Source organism: Syngnathus floridae, chromosome 7, assembly GCF_059516105.1.
Source record: "Syngnathus floridae isolate MCC-2025c chromosome 7, RoL_Sflo_1.0, whole genome shotgun sequence".
In the NCBI taxonomy this organism is placed as follows: Eukaryota; Metazoa; Chordata; class Actinopteri; order Syngnathiformes; family Syngnathidae; genus Syngnathus; species Syngnathus floridae.
In genome coordinates, this window is record NC_142419.1 from 16,475,806 (window position 1) to 16,489,470 (window position 13,665).

Sequence of the window (13,665 nt, forward strand, 5' to 3'; positions counted from 1 at the left end):
TAATAATTCCAGCATAACAATGTATTCTAATTAACATTTTCTGATGACCTACCGGAGCTGTGACCTTTGAACCCAGAACCGCAGGGTGGGAAGTGCATTTGTGGTGCAGTGACAAATGCTGACCACAGGGAGGCAGCACAGAACCATGTGTCCTGCTCAACACTTCAAGTCAAACATCTTATTTTCAGTTGTGGGGCTTTAACAAAACTCTAACACACAAATGACAAAATGCAATATATATTATAGTCATGCAGATTCCTATTATTTTCAATTTTATTGAGGTCAAAGATAAATGTCCACACACCCCACCATACACGTGGATACTCGGGGAAGAAGAAAATATTGAGTTGCTTTCATAAATAATGACGTACTATTGAGTTTCCCTGCTCCACTTGGATTAGTTGCAGGAGACCAAAACAACCTCTTTTTTTTTTCTTTCATTTTTATTGTTTTTCATCATTTCTAATAAGTAAAATGGTGAATCCAAATGGCAAATTTGGCAGAAACAAATTAATTTAAACCAGGCAGTACAGTCCTGTAGTGAGCAGCACATTTGCAACGTGGATTTATTTATTTTTTTTGCCCCCCACATTAACTTGGGACTCGCACATACGTGACACTCCTAAATTGGCCCGAGGTGAACAGGGGCGTAGTTGAGAGGAGGTACAGAGGGGGCATGCCCCCCCCACCCCCCCTACTTTCTGAATCTGTCTCCTTCACAATTACAAGTAAAGCAATTCCAATTTGTTTTTTGACGCTGTGACAAGTTCTGAGATGCCCTTGAACGCATCACAAGTGGTTGTGTCAAAGGCGACCAATCACAAATACACACACACACACAGCATGAGACAGACATTCTAAAAAAATATTTCACAAACTTGCCCGCAATAGACGAGAACATGCCGTTATCAAGTTGTCAACGTTTTTTTTTTTCAAAACTTAAAGAAAACCTATCAACTATTTTCACCCGATTGACATTTCTGGCTTTTGGAATCACACAGCTCACTGAGGTTTGAATCTCAGCACCGCCTTTGATGAGGGCTTCACCTTCCAGGCCGTGTTCAATCCGGCGCGTCGGGTTACGGTCTGACTCTCACAGGTTTTGTGACGCCACTGTTGGCTTTCGAACGAGCGTGGATGTTTCAGCTCCATCAGATAACGGCAGCTCTATTTGGCACATCTTGAAAGTGGCGGTGCGTTGTGACTCGTGGGCCTTTAAAGGTCTCTGAGTGCAACGGCGCGCAAACACGGGTTCACCAGAGCACGGCCCGAAATGAGGAAAAAAAAACCTTTGGAATCTTCATGACGATGGTTGACGTTGGAGATAATGAATGAATTTGAAATCGTTTTTCTACAAGAAACAGTAGGAATCGAAAATAATCTCGAGTCAAACTGTGAACGCCCTCTTAAAGAACACATTAACTCAACTGGTGATGTTCTCAGGAAGATTTCACAGGGAGTCAATTTGTGAGTAAATGAAGTCGAGATCATCATTTCAATACTTTTTTGTGACATTTGTGTTTAGCGGCGTGCTGTGCTGTTTCGACTGGTTCAATAAAGGTTAAGAAATTGCTCCGGAGCGATTAACGTCTGTGTAAAATAAAACCATCTAAAACTACAAAATATCTCATGTAAAAGTAAATTGCCTTGTGTGAATGTTGTTTGACAATACCGTGTGCGAATGCCGTTTATCGATTTCACCCATCAATAAGGAAAATAACATTCATTATAACAATTCAATAGACTGTAAATTATTAAATAAACACTGTGGATCTTGATTAATTCACTGTTATTCCTCCCGGTGTGCACGTCTTGGCCACCGGGTGGCAGTATAATAAATGAAACGAGGCAGAGGATAAAGAATATATGCCTGTGATTATTTTTAGATAATCTGTTGCTGCATTGTTTGTGTTGAAAGGTCTGTCTCTTAAAGGGGAATAAAAAAAATCTTTATTGTAAAATCCCTTTTATTCTGCTAAATATGGTGTTTGTCAATAAAATAGACTAAAGTGTAAAACAGGTTGTCATTATAGACGATTAAAATTAGGGCTAATAACAGATTGTCATGTGATGTGTCAAGAAACTCGTGCGTCTGAAAGACAAGCCCGCCCAGAAGTAGAACGCAGGGCCACGCACTGACTAAATAGGTCATTAGCTGGGTGGGAGTTGTAAAATAAGAAAGATGCTAACGGGCTTACCATATGTATTCATTTCATGCGCTCGTGACCATCTGATCCCGTTCAGGGCCGGCCGTCACTTGTTTGTTTGGACGCGTCCCATATTTGATTTCAGCTCTACCTCATCGTCAACAGCCTCGGGCTTCATCAGGAATTCCAAACGGGATCGGAGGCCAACACGTGAGGCGGGTGTGCCGGCACGAGTCGGAGGATGGAAGACCTGTTTTGAAGAGGAGGTCAACGCTGAAGCAGGTGGAAGCGGGCATAGAGCATCCCGAGCATTTCAAAGTTCTGAAGTTTTATCATATAGTTTTTTGTGACAGAAAATCAAGCGGAGTTTACGTTAGCATATAAAACGACACCTGGGTTAGCGCATGACCTCAAGGACAAAAGTAGAATACAAACGTTCTCATTTTCTGAATGTACATCCCAGCGTAGGCCTCCGACAGCCTTTTAGCGACGCTTTGTGCATCCCAATCGCTTACAGACAGCTCCGCGTCGGACCATGAGCCGACTATTATGCGGATGTGAATGTGGGCCGATGACAGCTTAATTCGCTCGGACTCATATACGACTCCCCCGCCCTTCTGAGACCCGGCGTTTGTGCCAGCTGACAGGTGATGATCAGAACCGGCGGAGGCGAGTGGGAAACGGCGCGGCCGGCTCGGGTTTCGGGGCTCCGTGAAAAGATTTGTTGAGGCCGTTTCAGATCTGATGGAGGTTCCCACGTCCGTCACCGAGGGCATGTTTGGATAATGGCCGCCGCTATCTTTCATATCTGATGCGGGCGAGGACGCCTTCTCCCTGGTGGCGTTTCTTTGAAGGCATCAGGAAACGGTTAAACAGGTGTCGAAAAGGGAGCGGTGGGGGTGAAATGAGGCGCGACCCGACTTAAAAAGGCCTTGAAAAAGGGCCAGGTTGGCGACCGTCATGAGCGAGTGAGGCCAAAAGGGGGAGGGCAGAAGGGGGAGATAGAGGAGAACCCGGAGATAGAGGGTGGCGCTACTTTGCTTCGAGGTCACAGAGGGCAGTCGCCTCCGGACTCGCTGGCACTCGGGAGATAAACGCCATTTTGGAGCGTCCGTCCCGGGGAACGTGCGGCAGCGCCATGTTGACCTTCTGAAGATGACTAAAGCTCTCGCCGGTGCCCAAATGGGCTTCCTCGTCCTACTCCTGATGAGCGGCGTCGCCTCGGTGTCGGCTCAGTTTAACGGATACAATTGTGATGCTAACCAGCACAGCAGGTTTCCTGGTGAGGATGACGCACGCTCGCAACATCAGGACCGCGTTACTTTTCACATCGGCGATAATTATGACTCAAAATGTAATTTGGACCTGCAGATTGTAATGAGAGCCACTTTGAGCTGCACTTCATCACACTGTCTGATCATTTTTAATAATTTAATAAGGATGGGTGCCTGACCATATTCAAATATTTAATACTTTTTAATGGAATCTTTTTTTTTTTTTAGATTCACTTGTCAGTATGATGCAGTGCAGTTCGTTATAAAGCGAGTTTTCAATATTACAGATTTGATCAGGACAAAGTGTTATCTTGATTAAAGGCAGACAGAAGAAAACGCTTACACTGTATAGAATTATGAACAAAATGGATTCCAGCCTTCCACGTTGACAATCGGCTTCCCAAAATGAAAAAAAACTTTTTCATTTCATCAAAATAAAGTTTGGCTCTTGATGCTCACATTTCAAAACGTTTTGTATTTTTAAGTACTACAACAACAATTACAAGGATAAACATCATGATAAAAACTAGGGATAGGCGAGTACCGATACCAAATCTCGATACCAGAATTATTTCAATACCAGTATCGTCCACCCTCTTGAGGCCATTTTACAATCATAACCAAGAAATTAGAAGAATGATCTGTCCGTTTTTGGGGGGGGGGTTTTATGTATCCTTAGTACGAGTGGTATCGGTACTTGGTATCGGTGACAACACAACAATTAAGTACTGGTATCGGCTTGAAAAAAAAAGTGGTATTGAATATCCCTGATAACAATGGTTCAAATCTGTTCTGAATTTGTATCAGATTATTTCACACAACTGATTTAAACTGACATTGATGAATTTTAAATCTCCAAATGTTGAACGAACTGACTTTGCATTAAAGATATTATCATCTTATTTTACTTGACATAATAACAGTAATATCATACTTTGACACACTTTTACACTTTATATGTCAACATTATGACAATATGGATTTGCGTAAGTCAGCACCCCCCAATAAGTATACATACTCACTCAGTTGTTGTTTGAAAGGCGAGCGGGACGTCAGCGTGTATTGCGGCGTGCAGACCATCACGGTGAAGATCAACTTCTGCCCGGTGCTGTTCTCCGGATACACTGACACGGACCTGGCGCTCAACGGTCACCATGGCGACGCCCAATGCCGCGGCTTCATCAACAACAACACCTTCCCTACCGTTGTGCTGTTCAGCATCGGCCTCAGCACTCTGGAAGCTTGTGGCAATAGCCTGGAGGTGAACACACACACACACACACACACACACACATACGCATATTTAATCAATATTAGCTTCATTAAGCTGTTTACTGGCTTGGTGAAAAGTGATCTTGCTTCCTCCGCAGGTCAGCACAGCCTTGGGACCCAACGCCTACGGGAACATGTCGCTGGTACAAATCGGGAACGTCTCCGGCTTCGTTGACACCCCCGACCCTCCGACTATCATCAGCTACCTCCCTGGTTTGTTGTATAAATTCAGCTGCAGCTACCCGTTGGAGTACCTGGTCAATAACTCACAACTGGCTTCGTAAGTTGGCTTTTTTTCTGTTACTACTTTCCTAATCAATCGGGAGTTGGTGACATTTATCTAATCAAGACGTATTCGTGATGCGGGAGAACGTGATCAGAATAGAAACTGCAATCATGATACAAAACCCATTTTGTTTTCCATCGGAGGTGATACAATTAATCGATTCATCGAAAACTATTTTGCTAATCGAACAAGCACGTCAGGTTCATTGAGAAATCGATTGTGCTCAAACTTATTATACCAACCCCGGAAAATACTTCCAAAGTGACCAACATCAAAATACAGTAATTGATAATTACGACATCCTGTTTGTCTTAATTATTGGACTTGACAAAAAATGATGGAATAATGAAAAAAAAGGATTCTAATGTTGATATTGTTAAATACAAAATGATGGGCAGCTGACATAATTAATACTTCAGCAGCTCTTTTGTGTCAATTCAAGAGCTGCTGCGTAAAGCCTTGAGCTGAGGTGACGCTGGAAAGACTTATTGATAAGCTCCACGTTTATTATGGATGGCACCTGAGCTCACACATGGTATGTTTTCACAGTTCGTCAGCCGCCATATCCGTCAAGGACAGCAACGGCACGTTTGTGAGCACACTGAGTCTCATGCTGTACAATGTGAGTGAGCCGGTTCACCTTCATTCCAATCGCTCCACGTTCGGACCTCAAGTCGAGATCTAGTATCTAGTGAATATCAGTATTCGCCCAAGTGCCGACTTGTTTCAGATAGAATGTTATTTCTCGGCGGCCATTCGCCGTTTCTGTCACTATGACGATGTGTCGTTTGACAAGAAATTGTTCGAGGAACTATAAAATAGTGGAAGCAAAACTATTGTAAAGCTATTATTGATGATTATCATGATGAAATACAGACAAAAAAAGCATCCTTCTTTTAAAATGAAGTTTAAAATGATTTGAGGTCAAATTTGGGGTCACTGCACTTCTAGGAAACAAAAAGTTCATCTCAAGCCATGTAGTAATAAAAAAATAATAAAATAAATAATAAAAAAATAATGTAATAATAATAAATAAAATAAAAATAAAAATTTTGGGGACAAACAAGCTCCCATTTTAATTAGCAATTTATGATTCCTTTTCCTTTAGGACTCCACGTACAACCAAATGCTCTCCATCCCGATGGCCGGCCTGGCTTTGAAGACCAGAGTGTTTGCCGCAGTCAAGGCCACCAATCTGGACAAACGGTAACGCAAAGCGATTATTTAACGCCGACTCGATTTGACTCGATAAGTCAACCGCCGCCGCCGCCATTATGATATTATACGACATGGAGGCGCCGGGCCGTGACAGAAGGAGAAAGACCCGAGTGCATTTTCCCATGTGCAGTCTCGATCTCACCGTTTTGTCCCCCCGCAGTTGGAACATCTTGATGGACTACTGTTACACAACCCCCTCAGGGAATCCTAATGATGAACTTCGCTACGACCTTTTCCTGGGGTAATCTGACTTGTCCAGCCACCACAAAAGGGGAGCTATTAGCCATTCATGCCCGTCCGTCTCTCTGAAAGCAACAACGTCATATCGCGTACGCGGCTTTTTCTCTCTGTCTCGGCACAGCTGCTACAAAGACCCTCAGACCACCGTTTTCGAGAACGGCAAGAGTCAGATGGGACGTTTCTCCTTTGAGGTTTTCCGCTTTGTCAAGCACCGGCACCAGAAGATGTCCACCGTTTTCCTGCATTGCGTCACCAAGCTGTGCAAAAGCGACGATTGCATCATGCTCATGCCGGTACGACTCCGTCGCATCCGACTTGACTGTTCCGGCGTGACCCGTGACGTGTTTGGCAGATCTGCGGCCGGCGGCGAAGGCGGGACGAAGGGACCGGCCTCGGATCGCCTCCGGCCGCCAGTGGCAATGCCGTCATTAGCGCTGGGCCAATCATCACCAGGAGTGGTACGAGCGCATTCTTACGATCGATGCTTAGATATAAGGTCCGACACATTCGGTGGGTGTGCAGTACCAGAACCTCCAGAAGAAGACAAATTCATAAATGTTTCATATTGAGGTCAACATTGCTGGCATTTTTTTAAGCCGATTCCAAAATTCCTATAACCGATTAATCGTTCAATTAATGTAAAAAATGTTATTAATAAAATAACTTTTTTTTTTCTTGATGCTTAAAAAAAAGCATGATAAATTACAGGCATAAAATTTGACTATGCTACAATACTTAATTTTTTTTGTCGTATTTAATTTCAAAAAATCATTTCCATTTTTGGGGCATAGGTTTGAAGGTCATTATTTTCAATTTAGTAATGTCTAAAGAAAACAATTGACAATAAAAAATGGGACCCAGTGACAGGCACTTTTTAAAAAACGTTTTACTTTAGTGTTTTTTTAAACTACGCTAACCAGCTTCTACCTTTAATAGGAGTGAAAGTCAATTTAATAAAAACCCATTTTGTTTTTATTCCAGATGATACCGCTGTCAACAACACTCAGCTTGGTAAGCAAACTCACACAAATTTTATAAACTATAGAAAATGTTTAATATCTTTCTGGGATGCTCGGACTGATAATTTACGTTTTTCTGTCCTCGAATAAAAAAAAAACAAAGCAGGGTCACGATAAGTTCATGCTTAAGCACTTTTAAATTTCTTTCACTGCTCCATTTTACCTTCCAGCGCCAGGCGGCCCCTCCCATCTGATGAATCCGGTGACCACGGCGCTCATCTCGGGCGTGGTCATACTGGGCGGGACGAGCGTCGGCTTCGTATTGCTGTCGCTTCGCCTCCTGCAGAAGTCACACGTGCTAGCATCCTCCTCCTCCTCGGCAGCCTCAGGAGTTTGCAACCCCGCCTTTAAATGAACACAATTAAATTATAAACACACAATAGTTAATTAATTTGCACACACCTCACTAAATGTGTGTTTCAGGTGTTGTTAGATTTTAAGTACACGACAAAAAAAAAAAAACTTCAAGTTAGATAGTTTGAATTCTTATAAGGCAGATGGGTGCATTGTTACTATGATACTGACCAAAAGTATAGAAGCATGATTTAAAAATAGTTTTTTTGTGGTTAAAATCAATAATAAATATAATTTTTTAAAGATGCATTTTTGAAATACATTTTAAAGAACTTTTATGCTTTAGGTGTTGAATACTTTAATAAAAATGACATTTTTCATGTGTATAGTTTGTGCTTATAGCAAATAGATGAGAAAGCTTTCATATTTTGGTACATATATATATGTATATATATATATATACATATATATGTGTGTGTACACACACACATACATTTTTTTTTCCAGTGCTCACTTTGAGAGATTTAAAGTGGATTTTTCTACTTTTCTCATTTTGTGAGACATTTCCCCAAACGGCAACAGTACCAAATATTACCGCCTTTTGTGATTGCCAGAATGAACTTTTCCAATTTTCCCTGGATTGATTCTCCCTCGCCGTGACCCGTGTAATAAAAGTCTAGACCTCACGTGCATGACTGGCTCCACTCTAATCCCGACTTTCAACTGCCATTATGTGAGCATGTCTCCATCACGCACAAGAAACGATGGAACAAGTGGAGCGAATACTGAGACCCTCGGGTCACTGAAATCTTTCACCCAAAGTGGGAAGAAGAGCGAAGAAAACCCGCGTGGGGGTCACGTCATCACAACACGGCATGGATGATGAACGCAGACAGCCATCCTTTATCTTGACCCGGATCTGAGCTTTCTCTCAGGTGGCTCAGCTGACAAGATCATTTTACGGGACTCTTGCTTAGTGTTTCGAACTAATCTTGAGTTTAAAAAAAAAAAAAAAGCTCACAGTCACACAAAAAGCTAAGATAAATATCATCAAACAGACAACAGGCCCTCTTCTCTTTTTTCGAGTTCTGGTTCAATAGCTAGCAAACATTCCCCCACTTAAATTTCACATTAGCGACGAGAAAAAAAAAAGTGTACATTGTTTGAGCACGTTTGTTTCAAGTCGGGTTTCATCACCTGCCTGGAGGAGATGACCACAAAAAGCGAATTGTGTCTTTGACCCTGTTCCCCTCCAATCCCGAAACAGTCCTCAACACAGCAGTCAGGTCAGCGCATATAAAAGCGTCTCCACCGGACGTCCTCATCAAAAACTGGGCCGAGAAACTGAGGTAGGTTAGCTCCCTCCGAATGGATTTTGTACCCTAATCCAGGAATGCCTTTTCCGGATTAATCTACCTTCTGAAGTGACATTAGCGCTTCTCCCTTAGCTTCCAGAGCGAGGGGAGATGGCTTTGATCAGGTTCCTCATCCTGACCTCGTTGTGGATCGTGGGCCGAGAGGCCCTCAGCCTCTCTGACTGCGGAGTCTACGCCAGACGACCTGGTGAGACTGTGCGGGGGGGAAGTATTGATTTTAGTTTAGACAAATGCCCTCGAGGACAATGCACTGACTTCATATATTGACCCGCTGCATGTTGACTAATGTGCTGGTAGATATTTGCAGCCCAAACAATGTTGTTAAAACGTCGGCTGCAGTTTCAATTTTTTTTTTTTTTTTATCAGAATATACCGATATCGCCGTGGTGTGCGGCACATCCGCCATCGACCTGGCTATCCAAATCTGCCCGGTGGTCTACACGGGATACAACGAGACTTTACTGATCCTCAACCACATGGTCGGAAATTCGGAATGTCAGGGGAGTCTGGATGAGACGGTTGCGCCCCCTGTGGTTAGATTTAGCTTCCCCATCCGGGAGGGGAACGCCTGCGGGAGTAACTTCTTGGTAAGATCTATTTTGGGGTGGTTTTAAAAAAGTTCAATTTCTCAATGGAATTCTCTTTAGACCACAAGCGCGCCTGGAACGGGATTATTTTCCGACTTCTCGAACATCCAACGGGTCAACGTCAGCGGTGCGGTGCGCTCTTCCGACCCCACCGTCGGAACGATCACCTACAACGCGGAGCTCAAATATTTCTACTCGTGCGCCTACCCTTTGGAGTATCTTCTCAACAACACCCAGGTGGACGTGTAAGTACGCTAAGAGGTCAAGAAGTCGCAAGGTGTCGTCAACTCAGTTGTGCGCTCTCCTCTTTTGTAGGTCGTCTGCTTCCATTGCTCTAAAAGACAACAATGGGAGCTTCATCAGCACCCTCAGCATGACGCTCTTCCAGGTGCCGCTAACAAACTGGCTAAGCTTTTAATGCCGTCTTCATCCTTAACGTCTGTCTTCATTTTCCAGGATGAAAACTACACCAGTCCACTCATCATGCCACAGGAGGGTGTCGAATTGAGAAAAAAGATCTACGTGGAGGTGGTTGCCTCCAACTTGACGTCACAGTAAGAACTTTTGTGGATTCCGTGTTTATCAGAGACTTAAGATCACAATGTATTTGATCAATTCTGGTACTGGATACTTCCTGGGTGGCTCTCCTATGTCTTCAACCACGTGGATCTTGATAGATTGTAAACTTGAGGCTTCCGCCTGTGACCTGGAGTCTCTGACTCGGTGCTGGGGGCCTCATTGTTTCTCCTCAGGTACTTTGTGCTTCTGGATCGCTGCTACGCTTCAGTGTCACCGCACCCAACCAACTCCACCTTCTTTAATCTCTTTGTCCCGTAAGTCCAAAGGAGAAAACATTTTTGTTTTCGACTAGAACATGTGAGGTTGGTCTTGTTTCGAAAGGTGCTCCATCGCCGAGCTGACCGCCATTCTGGAAAACGGCGAAAGCCAAAAAGCCCGCTTCTACTTCTCGGCCTTCCGCTTCATCGAGCAGCAGAACGAAACCATCTCCACTTACTACCTGCACTGCGTGACGAGACTTTGCGAGCAAAGCACTTGCAGCTCCTTCAAGGTAAGACGGCGTCCATTTCTAAACACAAAAAAAACGACAAACACGTCGGTGACCATCCACAGCAATGCAACAATCGGAGGAGGAGGAACGCGGAGACGACGGTCGTCCAGCAAAGCATCGATGAGCCGTCCTTGCTCACCGTGCCCATAAAAACCAGAACCGATGAGCGTACGTATCCTCTGACATTGTTTCGACACTTTACGAAGACACCACAGCTCTAAATTGACAGAGTTTAGCGATGGAGTTATTTATCTACAGCAGGTCAAATTGGCTCAGGAACCCGGAAGATTGCTTTTGCCGAAAAAGTGTCATAACAGGAGGCTAAAGATTTTAAAGCTTCCAACCTGATGATTGGGAAAAGATGGATGCACGGTGCTAAAAAGCCGCGGTGGCTTTATATGACAAAGTTGTATTTCTCAGCCTCTTTTTAAAAAACGTCAGCCTGGTTGTTATCGTACAGCGACGATTCAAAACGTCATCCCTCATATTGAAATACTCTCCCTATCTTTCCAGCAGCCACTCAATCGAAAGAAGAGGGTAAGGATTTTTTTTCCTTCTTGATGGCACCGCTATTTCAACATAAACAACTTTTTTTCAATCTGGAGTCGCATAATTTCCTGTGCCGCCGGAGCGTCTCGGTCAAGTAATATTTTTGTTTTTTTGTGTGCACACAGTTGAGTCCGGCGATGGCCGACGTGACGCATCGGTGGGCCTGGGTATCGCTGTGGCCGTCCTCTTTGCGCTAGGCGTGGCGGCCATTTTGACAGCGGCCTTATTTTATTATAAAATGAGGCGACTGAGCTAGCAGAGGTACACGTTGTTTGCAGGAGGACTTTAAAAAAAAAAAAAAAAAAATCCTACACATTTATGGACGTATCACGATGCATACAACTTATTCTGTATCTTTTTTGTTGATGGTATTTTTGTGCAAGCTGGAATTGTTTTATGTAGTATTTAAAATACATGTACGTCACAACAATGATTCAAAGCAGCAGAGGATATTTTACTCTTAATTTATTTACAGATTATGCTTACTTTCATTAATATAAATATTGTAACAGTGTTTTGCCAATCCCAAAAATTTCAAGACTTGCTGCTGTGTAGATTGCCACCATTTTGGGTTGTCGGGGATGACGCGTATTGATTATTAAATCATGAGAGATGTACAAACAGAGTAAATCAAATCTAATCACTCACTGCATGTGATTCCCTCTCGTGACACAATTCAGATGGTGTGATCAACATTGCATTTACAGTCAAGCAGTTTTTGTAATGACTTTCCACCAGAGGGTGTCTAATCACCATTTTTTTTGTTCACTTGTCCAGTGAGACATTTTAGCAGTGGACAGGGAAAGTTTTAAAATTTAAATTGACCAATTAAAGATGTCTTATTCGCTCAATAGGAGCGCTAGGAAAGATGTCTTATGTCAATAATTGGCATTTTTTGCATTTCGGTCCGACTGGAACTTGCGTCCTCCGTCTCCGAAACTCAATTCGTGACGGGCTGAGCTCGCGCCGCCATTTAGTGGGGTCATGACTGATTTGATGGAAATGGAGATGGTTTCCTGTGCGACAAGGGGAGCAATCAACGGGTGATGAGATGAGCCACTTTTTAACGTGAATGGAGGGGACGACCAGCTGATCTCGCTCCATTAAGGCGGCAGTAAAATGTACGCTCGCGATGAATCTTTTCTTTTATGACTTCACTGTAATTTAATTAAAACAACAGGGATGGACACCGACCTTTAGATCGGGGCCGCTTTGCCCTCTAAAAGTGTTTACGGCCTTGAGGGGGGGGGGGTGTTGTGGACCTGCTGCCCGTGTTGCAAACGACAGGCCATATTTTATGGTTTTTTTTTTTTTTTGGTGGGCCGACGCCTGCTGACTTGTCATCGTGAGCGGCATTTGAATGGAAGCCATTAAATACTGTCACTTTCATATCTGCCAGACAAGGGTGGAGCAAAAAAAAAAAAAAAAAAACGTTTGGTGGTCCTTCTTAGCTCCTTTTCCTTTCGGTGAGCTGGATGAATAATTGTTCTGTCATTTCCACTCTAATTAAAAGGCACATGAGTGTGTCTGTAGGCTAACCGTGTAGCACTTTTCATGAAAAATGAATGGAGCAGCTGTAGCCTAGTTCAAGGCCGGCACATGAGCATAAAAAGCGGCATGACTTTGAATAAACATGGGCGTGAGGACGGCGAAGGAGATAAAATAATACTAAAAAAAGCCATGCGTGGATAAAGAGAGGTGCAAAAGTGTTACGGCAGACTGCTGAGCGGGCGGAAAGCGTGTGAAGGGGTCTGGTTATTCCATTAACCTTTTGTAATGAGGCAGAGAAAGTGGACGGCGGCAGGTAAAGCAAAATGTCATGTTCAAGTCAGAGCCACAGCACATCCTCAATGGACACTTTATGGCTAGCCTATCTTAGCTTACCTTATGGTGCGAGACTCTTTGCTGGCAATAAACATCATATGACTATTTCTCATGCTTTGGCTTCTATCTGAGCAAGAAACGTCTAAGAATAGGATTTGGAGATAGGCTAGTTGCTAACGCTAACTCAAATGATACAATTCTCGATATTTGGGGGGATGAAAATTAAGACTATGTCAAATGCTACTGCTACAGGCTATTAAATGGGAACAATTATTATTGTTAACAATAAAATAAGAGCTGTTAGCTTGTTAACCAGACGGCTATTAGCCTACTAGCTTAATTTGCGACATCCCATTTCCCAGGATTATTTGAATAGGGTTGGTGTAACCTTGAAAGGCTGACTATCTGACCATCTGCCTGCTTCAGTTGCAAATTTCCTTTTCCTCAAAATGTGTTAACATTACAAATTAGTTTGTGGGCTGTCGATGGCCCTCAGGACGTAGGTTGGCC

General features: G+C 43.3%; 2 protein-coding genes and 1 long non-coding RNA gene across 5 annotated transcripts in view; 2 read left to right on the forward strand and 1 right to left on the reverse strand.

Annotated features, from left to right (window-relative positions):
* Positions 1 to 240: 240 nt before the first annotated feature.
* LOC148395637 (uncharacterized) overlaps positions 241 to 13,665 on the reverse strand; it is a 34,526-nt gene continuing 21,101 nt past the window's right edge. For both annotated transcript variants that reach the window (XR_015859483.1, XR_015859482.1), the window contains 3 exons: positions 7,620 to 7,801; positions 4,444 to 4,676; positions 241 to 2,397 (listed from right to left, as the gene is read on the reverse strand). This is a non-coding gene — a long non-coding RNA (uncharacterized LOC148395637). The remainder of the gene's footprint in view (positions 2,398 to 4,443; positions 4,677 to 7,619; positions 7,802 to 13,665) is intronic.
* zpld1b (zona pellucida-like domain containing 1b) lies at positions 3,002 to 8,055 on the forward strand. Of its 2 annotated transcripts, none has more exons than XM_088381110.1 (10): positions 3,002 to 3,429; positions 4,462 to 4,682; positions 4,792 to 4,906; positions 5,537 to 5,601; positions 6,088 to 6,185; positions 6,358 to 6,438; positions 6,559 to 6,730; positions 6,790 to 6,895; positions 7,419 to 7,448; positions 7,627 to 8,055. In XM_088381110.1, exons 1-10 carry the CDS (start codon positions 3,303 to 3,305, stop codon positions 7,809 to 7,811), a joined length of 1,200 nt encoding a protein of 399 aa, XP_088237236.1. In that variant the 5' UTR covers positions 3,002 to 3,302; the 3' UTR covers positions 7,812 to 8,055. The 2 variants fall into 2 exon arrangements, with proteins under 2 accessions (XP_088237236.1, XP_088237235.1); XM_088381109.1 differs by having other exon boundaries at positions 3,003 to 3,429; positions 4,792 to 4,973; positions 5,529 to 5,601.
* Positions 9,217 to 12,162, forward strand: LOC148395639 (zona pellucida-like domain-containing protein 1). The gene is made up of 10 exons (XM_088381111.1): positions 9,217 to 9,313; positions 9,493 to 9,713; positions 9,774 to 9,958; positions 10,029 to 10,101; positions 10,170 to 10,267; positions 10,466 to 10,546; positions 10,614 to 10,782; positions 10,845 to 10,950; positions 11,296 to 11,319; positions 11,457 to 12,162. The coding sequence occupies exons 1-10, from the start codon at positions 9,217 to 9,219 to the stop codon at positions 11,585 to 11,587; spliced, it is 1,185 nt and encodes a 394-aa protein (XP_088237237.1). The 3' UTR covers positions 11,588 to 12,162.

Excerpts from the sequence above, each read along its gene's own strand:
- LOC148395639 (XM_088381111.1), top strand. The coding sequence starts at position 9,217 with ATGGCTTTGATCAGGTTCCTCATCCTGACCTCGTTGTGGATCGTGGGC. Across the intron at positions 9,959-10,028 it reads AACAACACCCAGGTGGACGT|GTCGTCTGCTTCCATTGCTC; the intron begins GTAAGTACGCTA and ends CCTCTTTTGTAG. Across the intron at positions 10,783-10,844 it reads GCACTTGCAGCTCCTTCAAG|CAATGCAACAATCGGAGGAG; the intron begins GTAAGACGGCGT and ends GACCATCCACAG.
- zpld1b (XM_088381109.1), top strand. The coding sequence starts at position 3,303 with ATGACTAAAGCTCTCGCCGGTGCCCAAATGGGCTTCCTCGTCCTACTC. Across the intron at positions 6,186-6,357 it reads GCCACCAATCTGGACAAACG|TTGGAACATCTTGATGGACT; the intron begins GTAACGCAAAGC and ends GTCCCCCCGCAG. Across the intron at positions 6,896-7,418 it reads GCCAATCATCACCAGGAGTG|ATGATACCGCTGTCAACAAC; the intron begins GTACGAGCGCAT and ends TTTTTATTCCAG.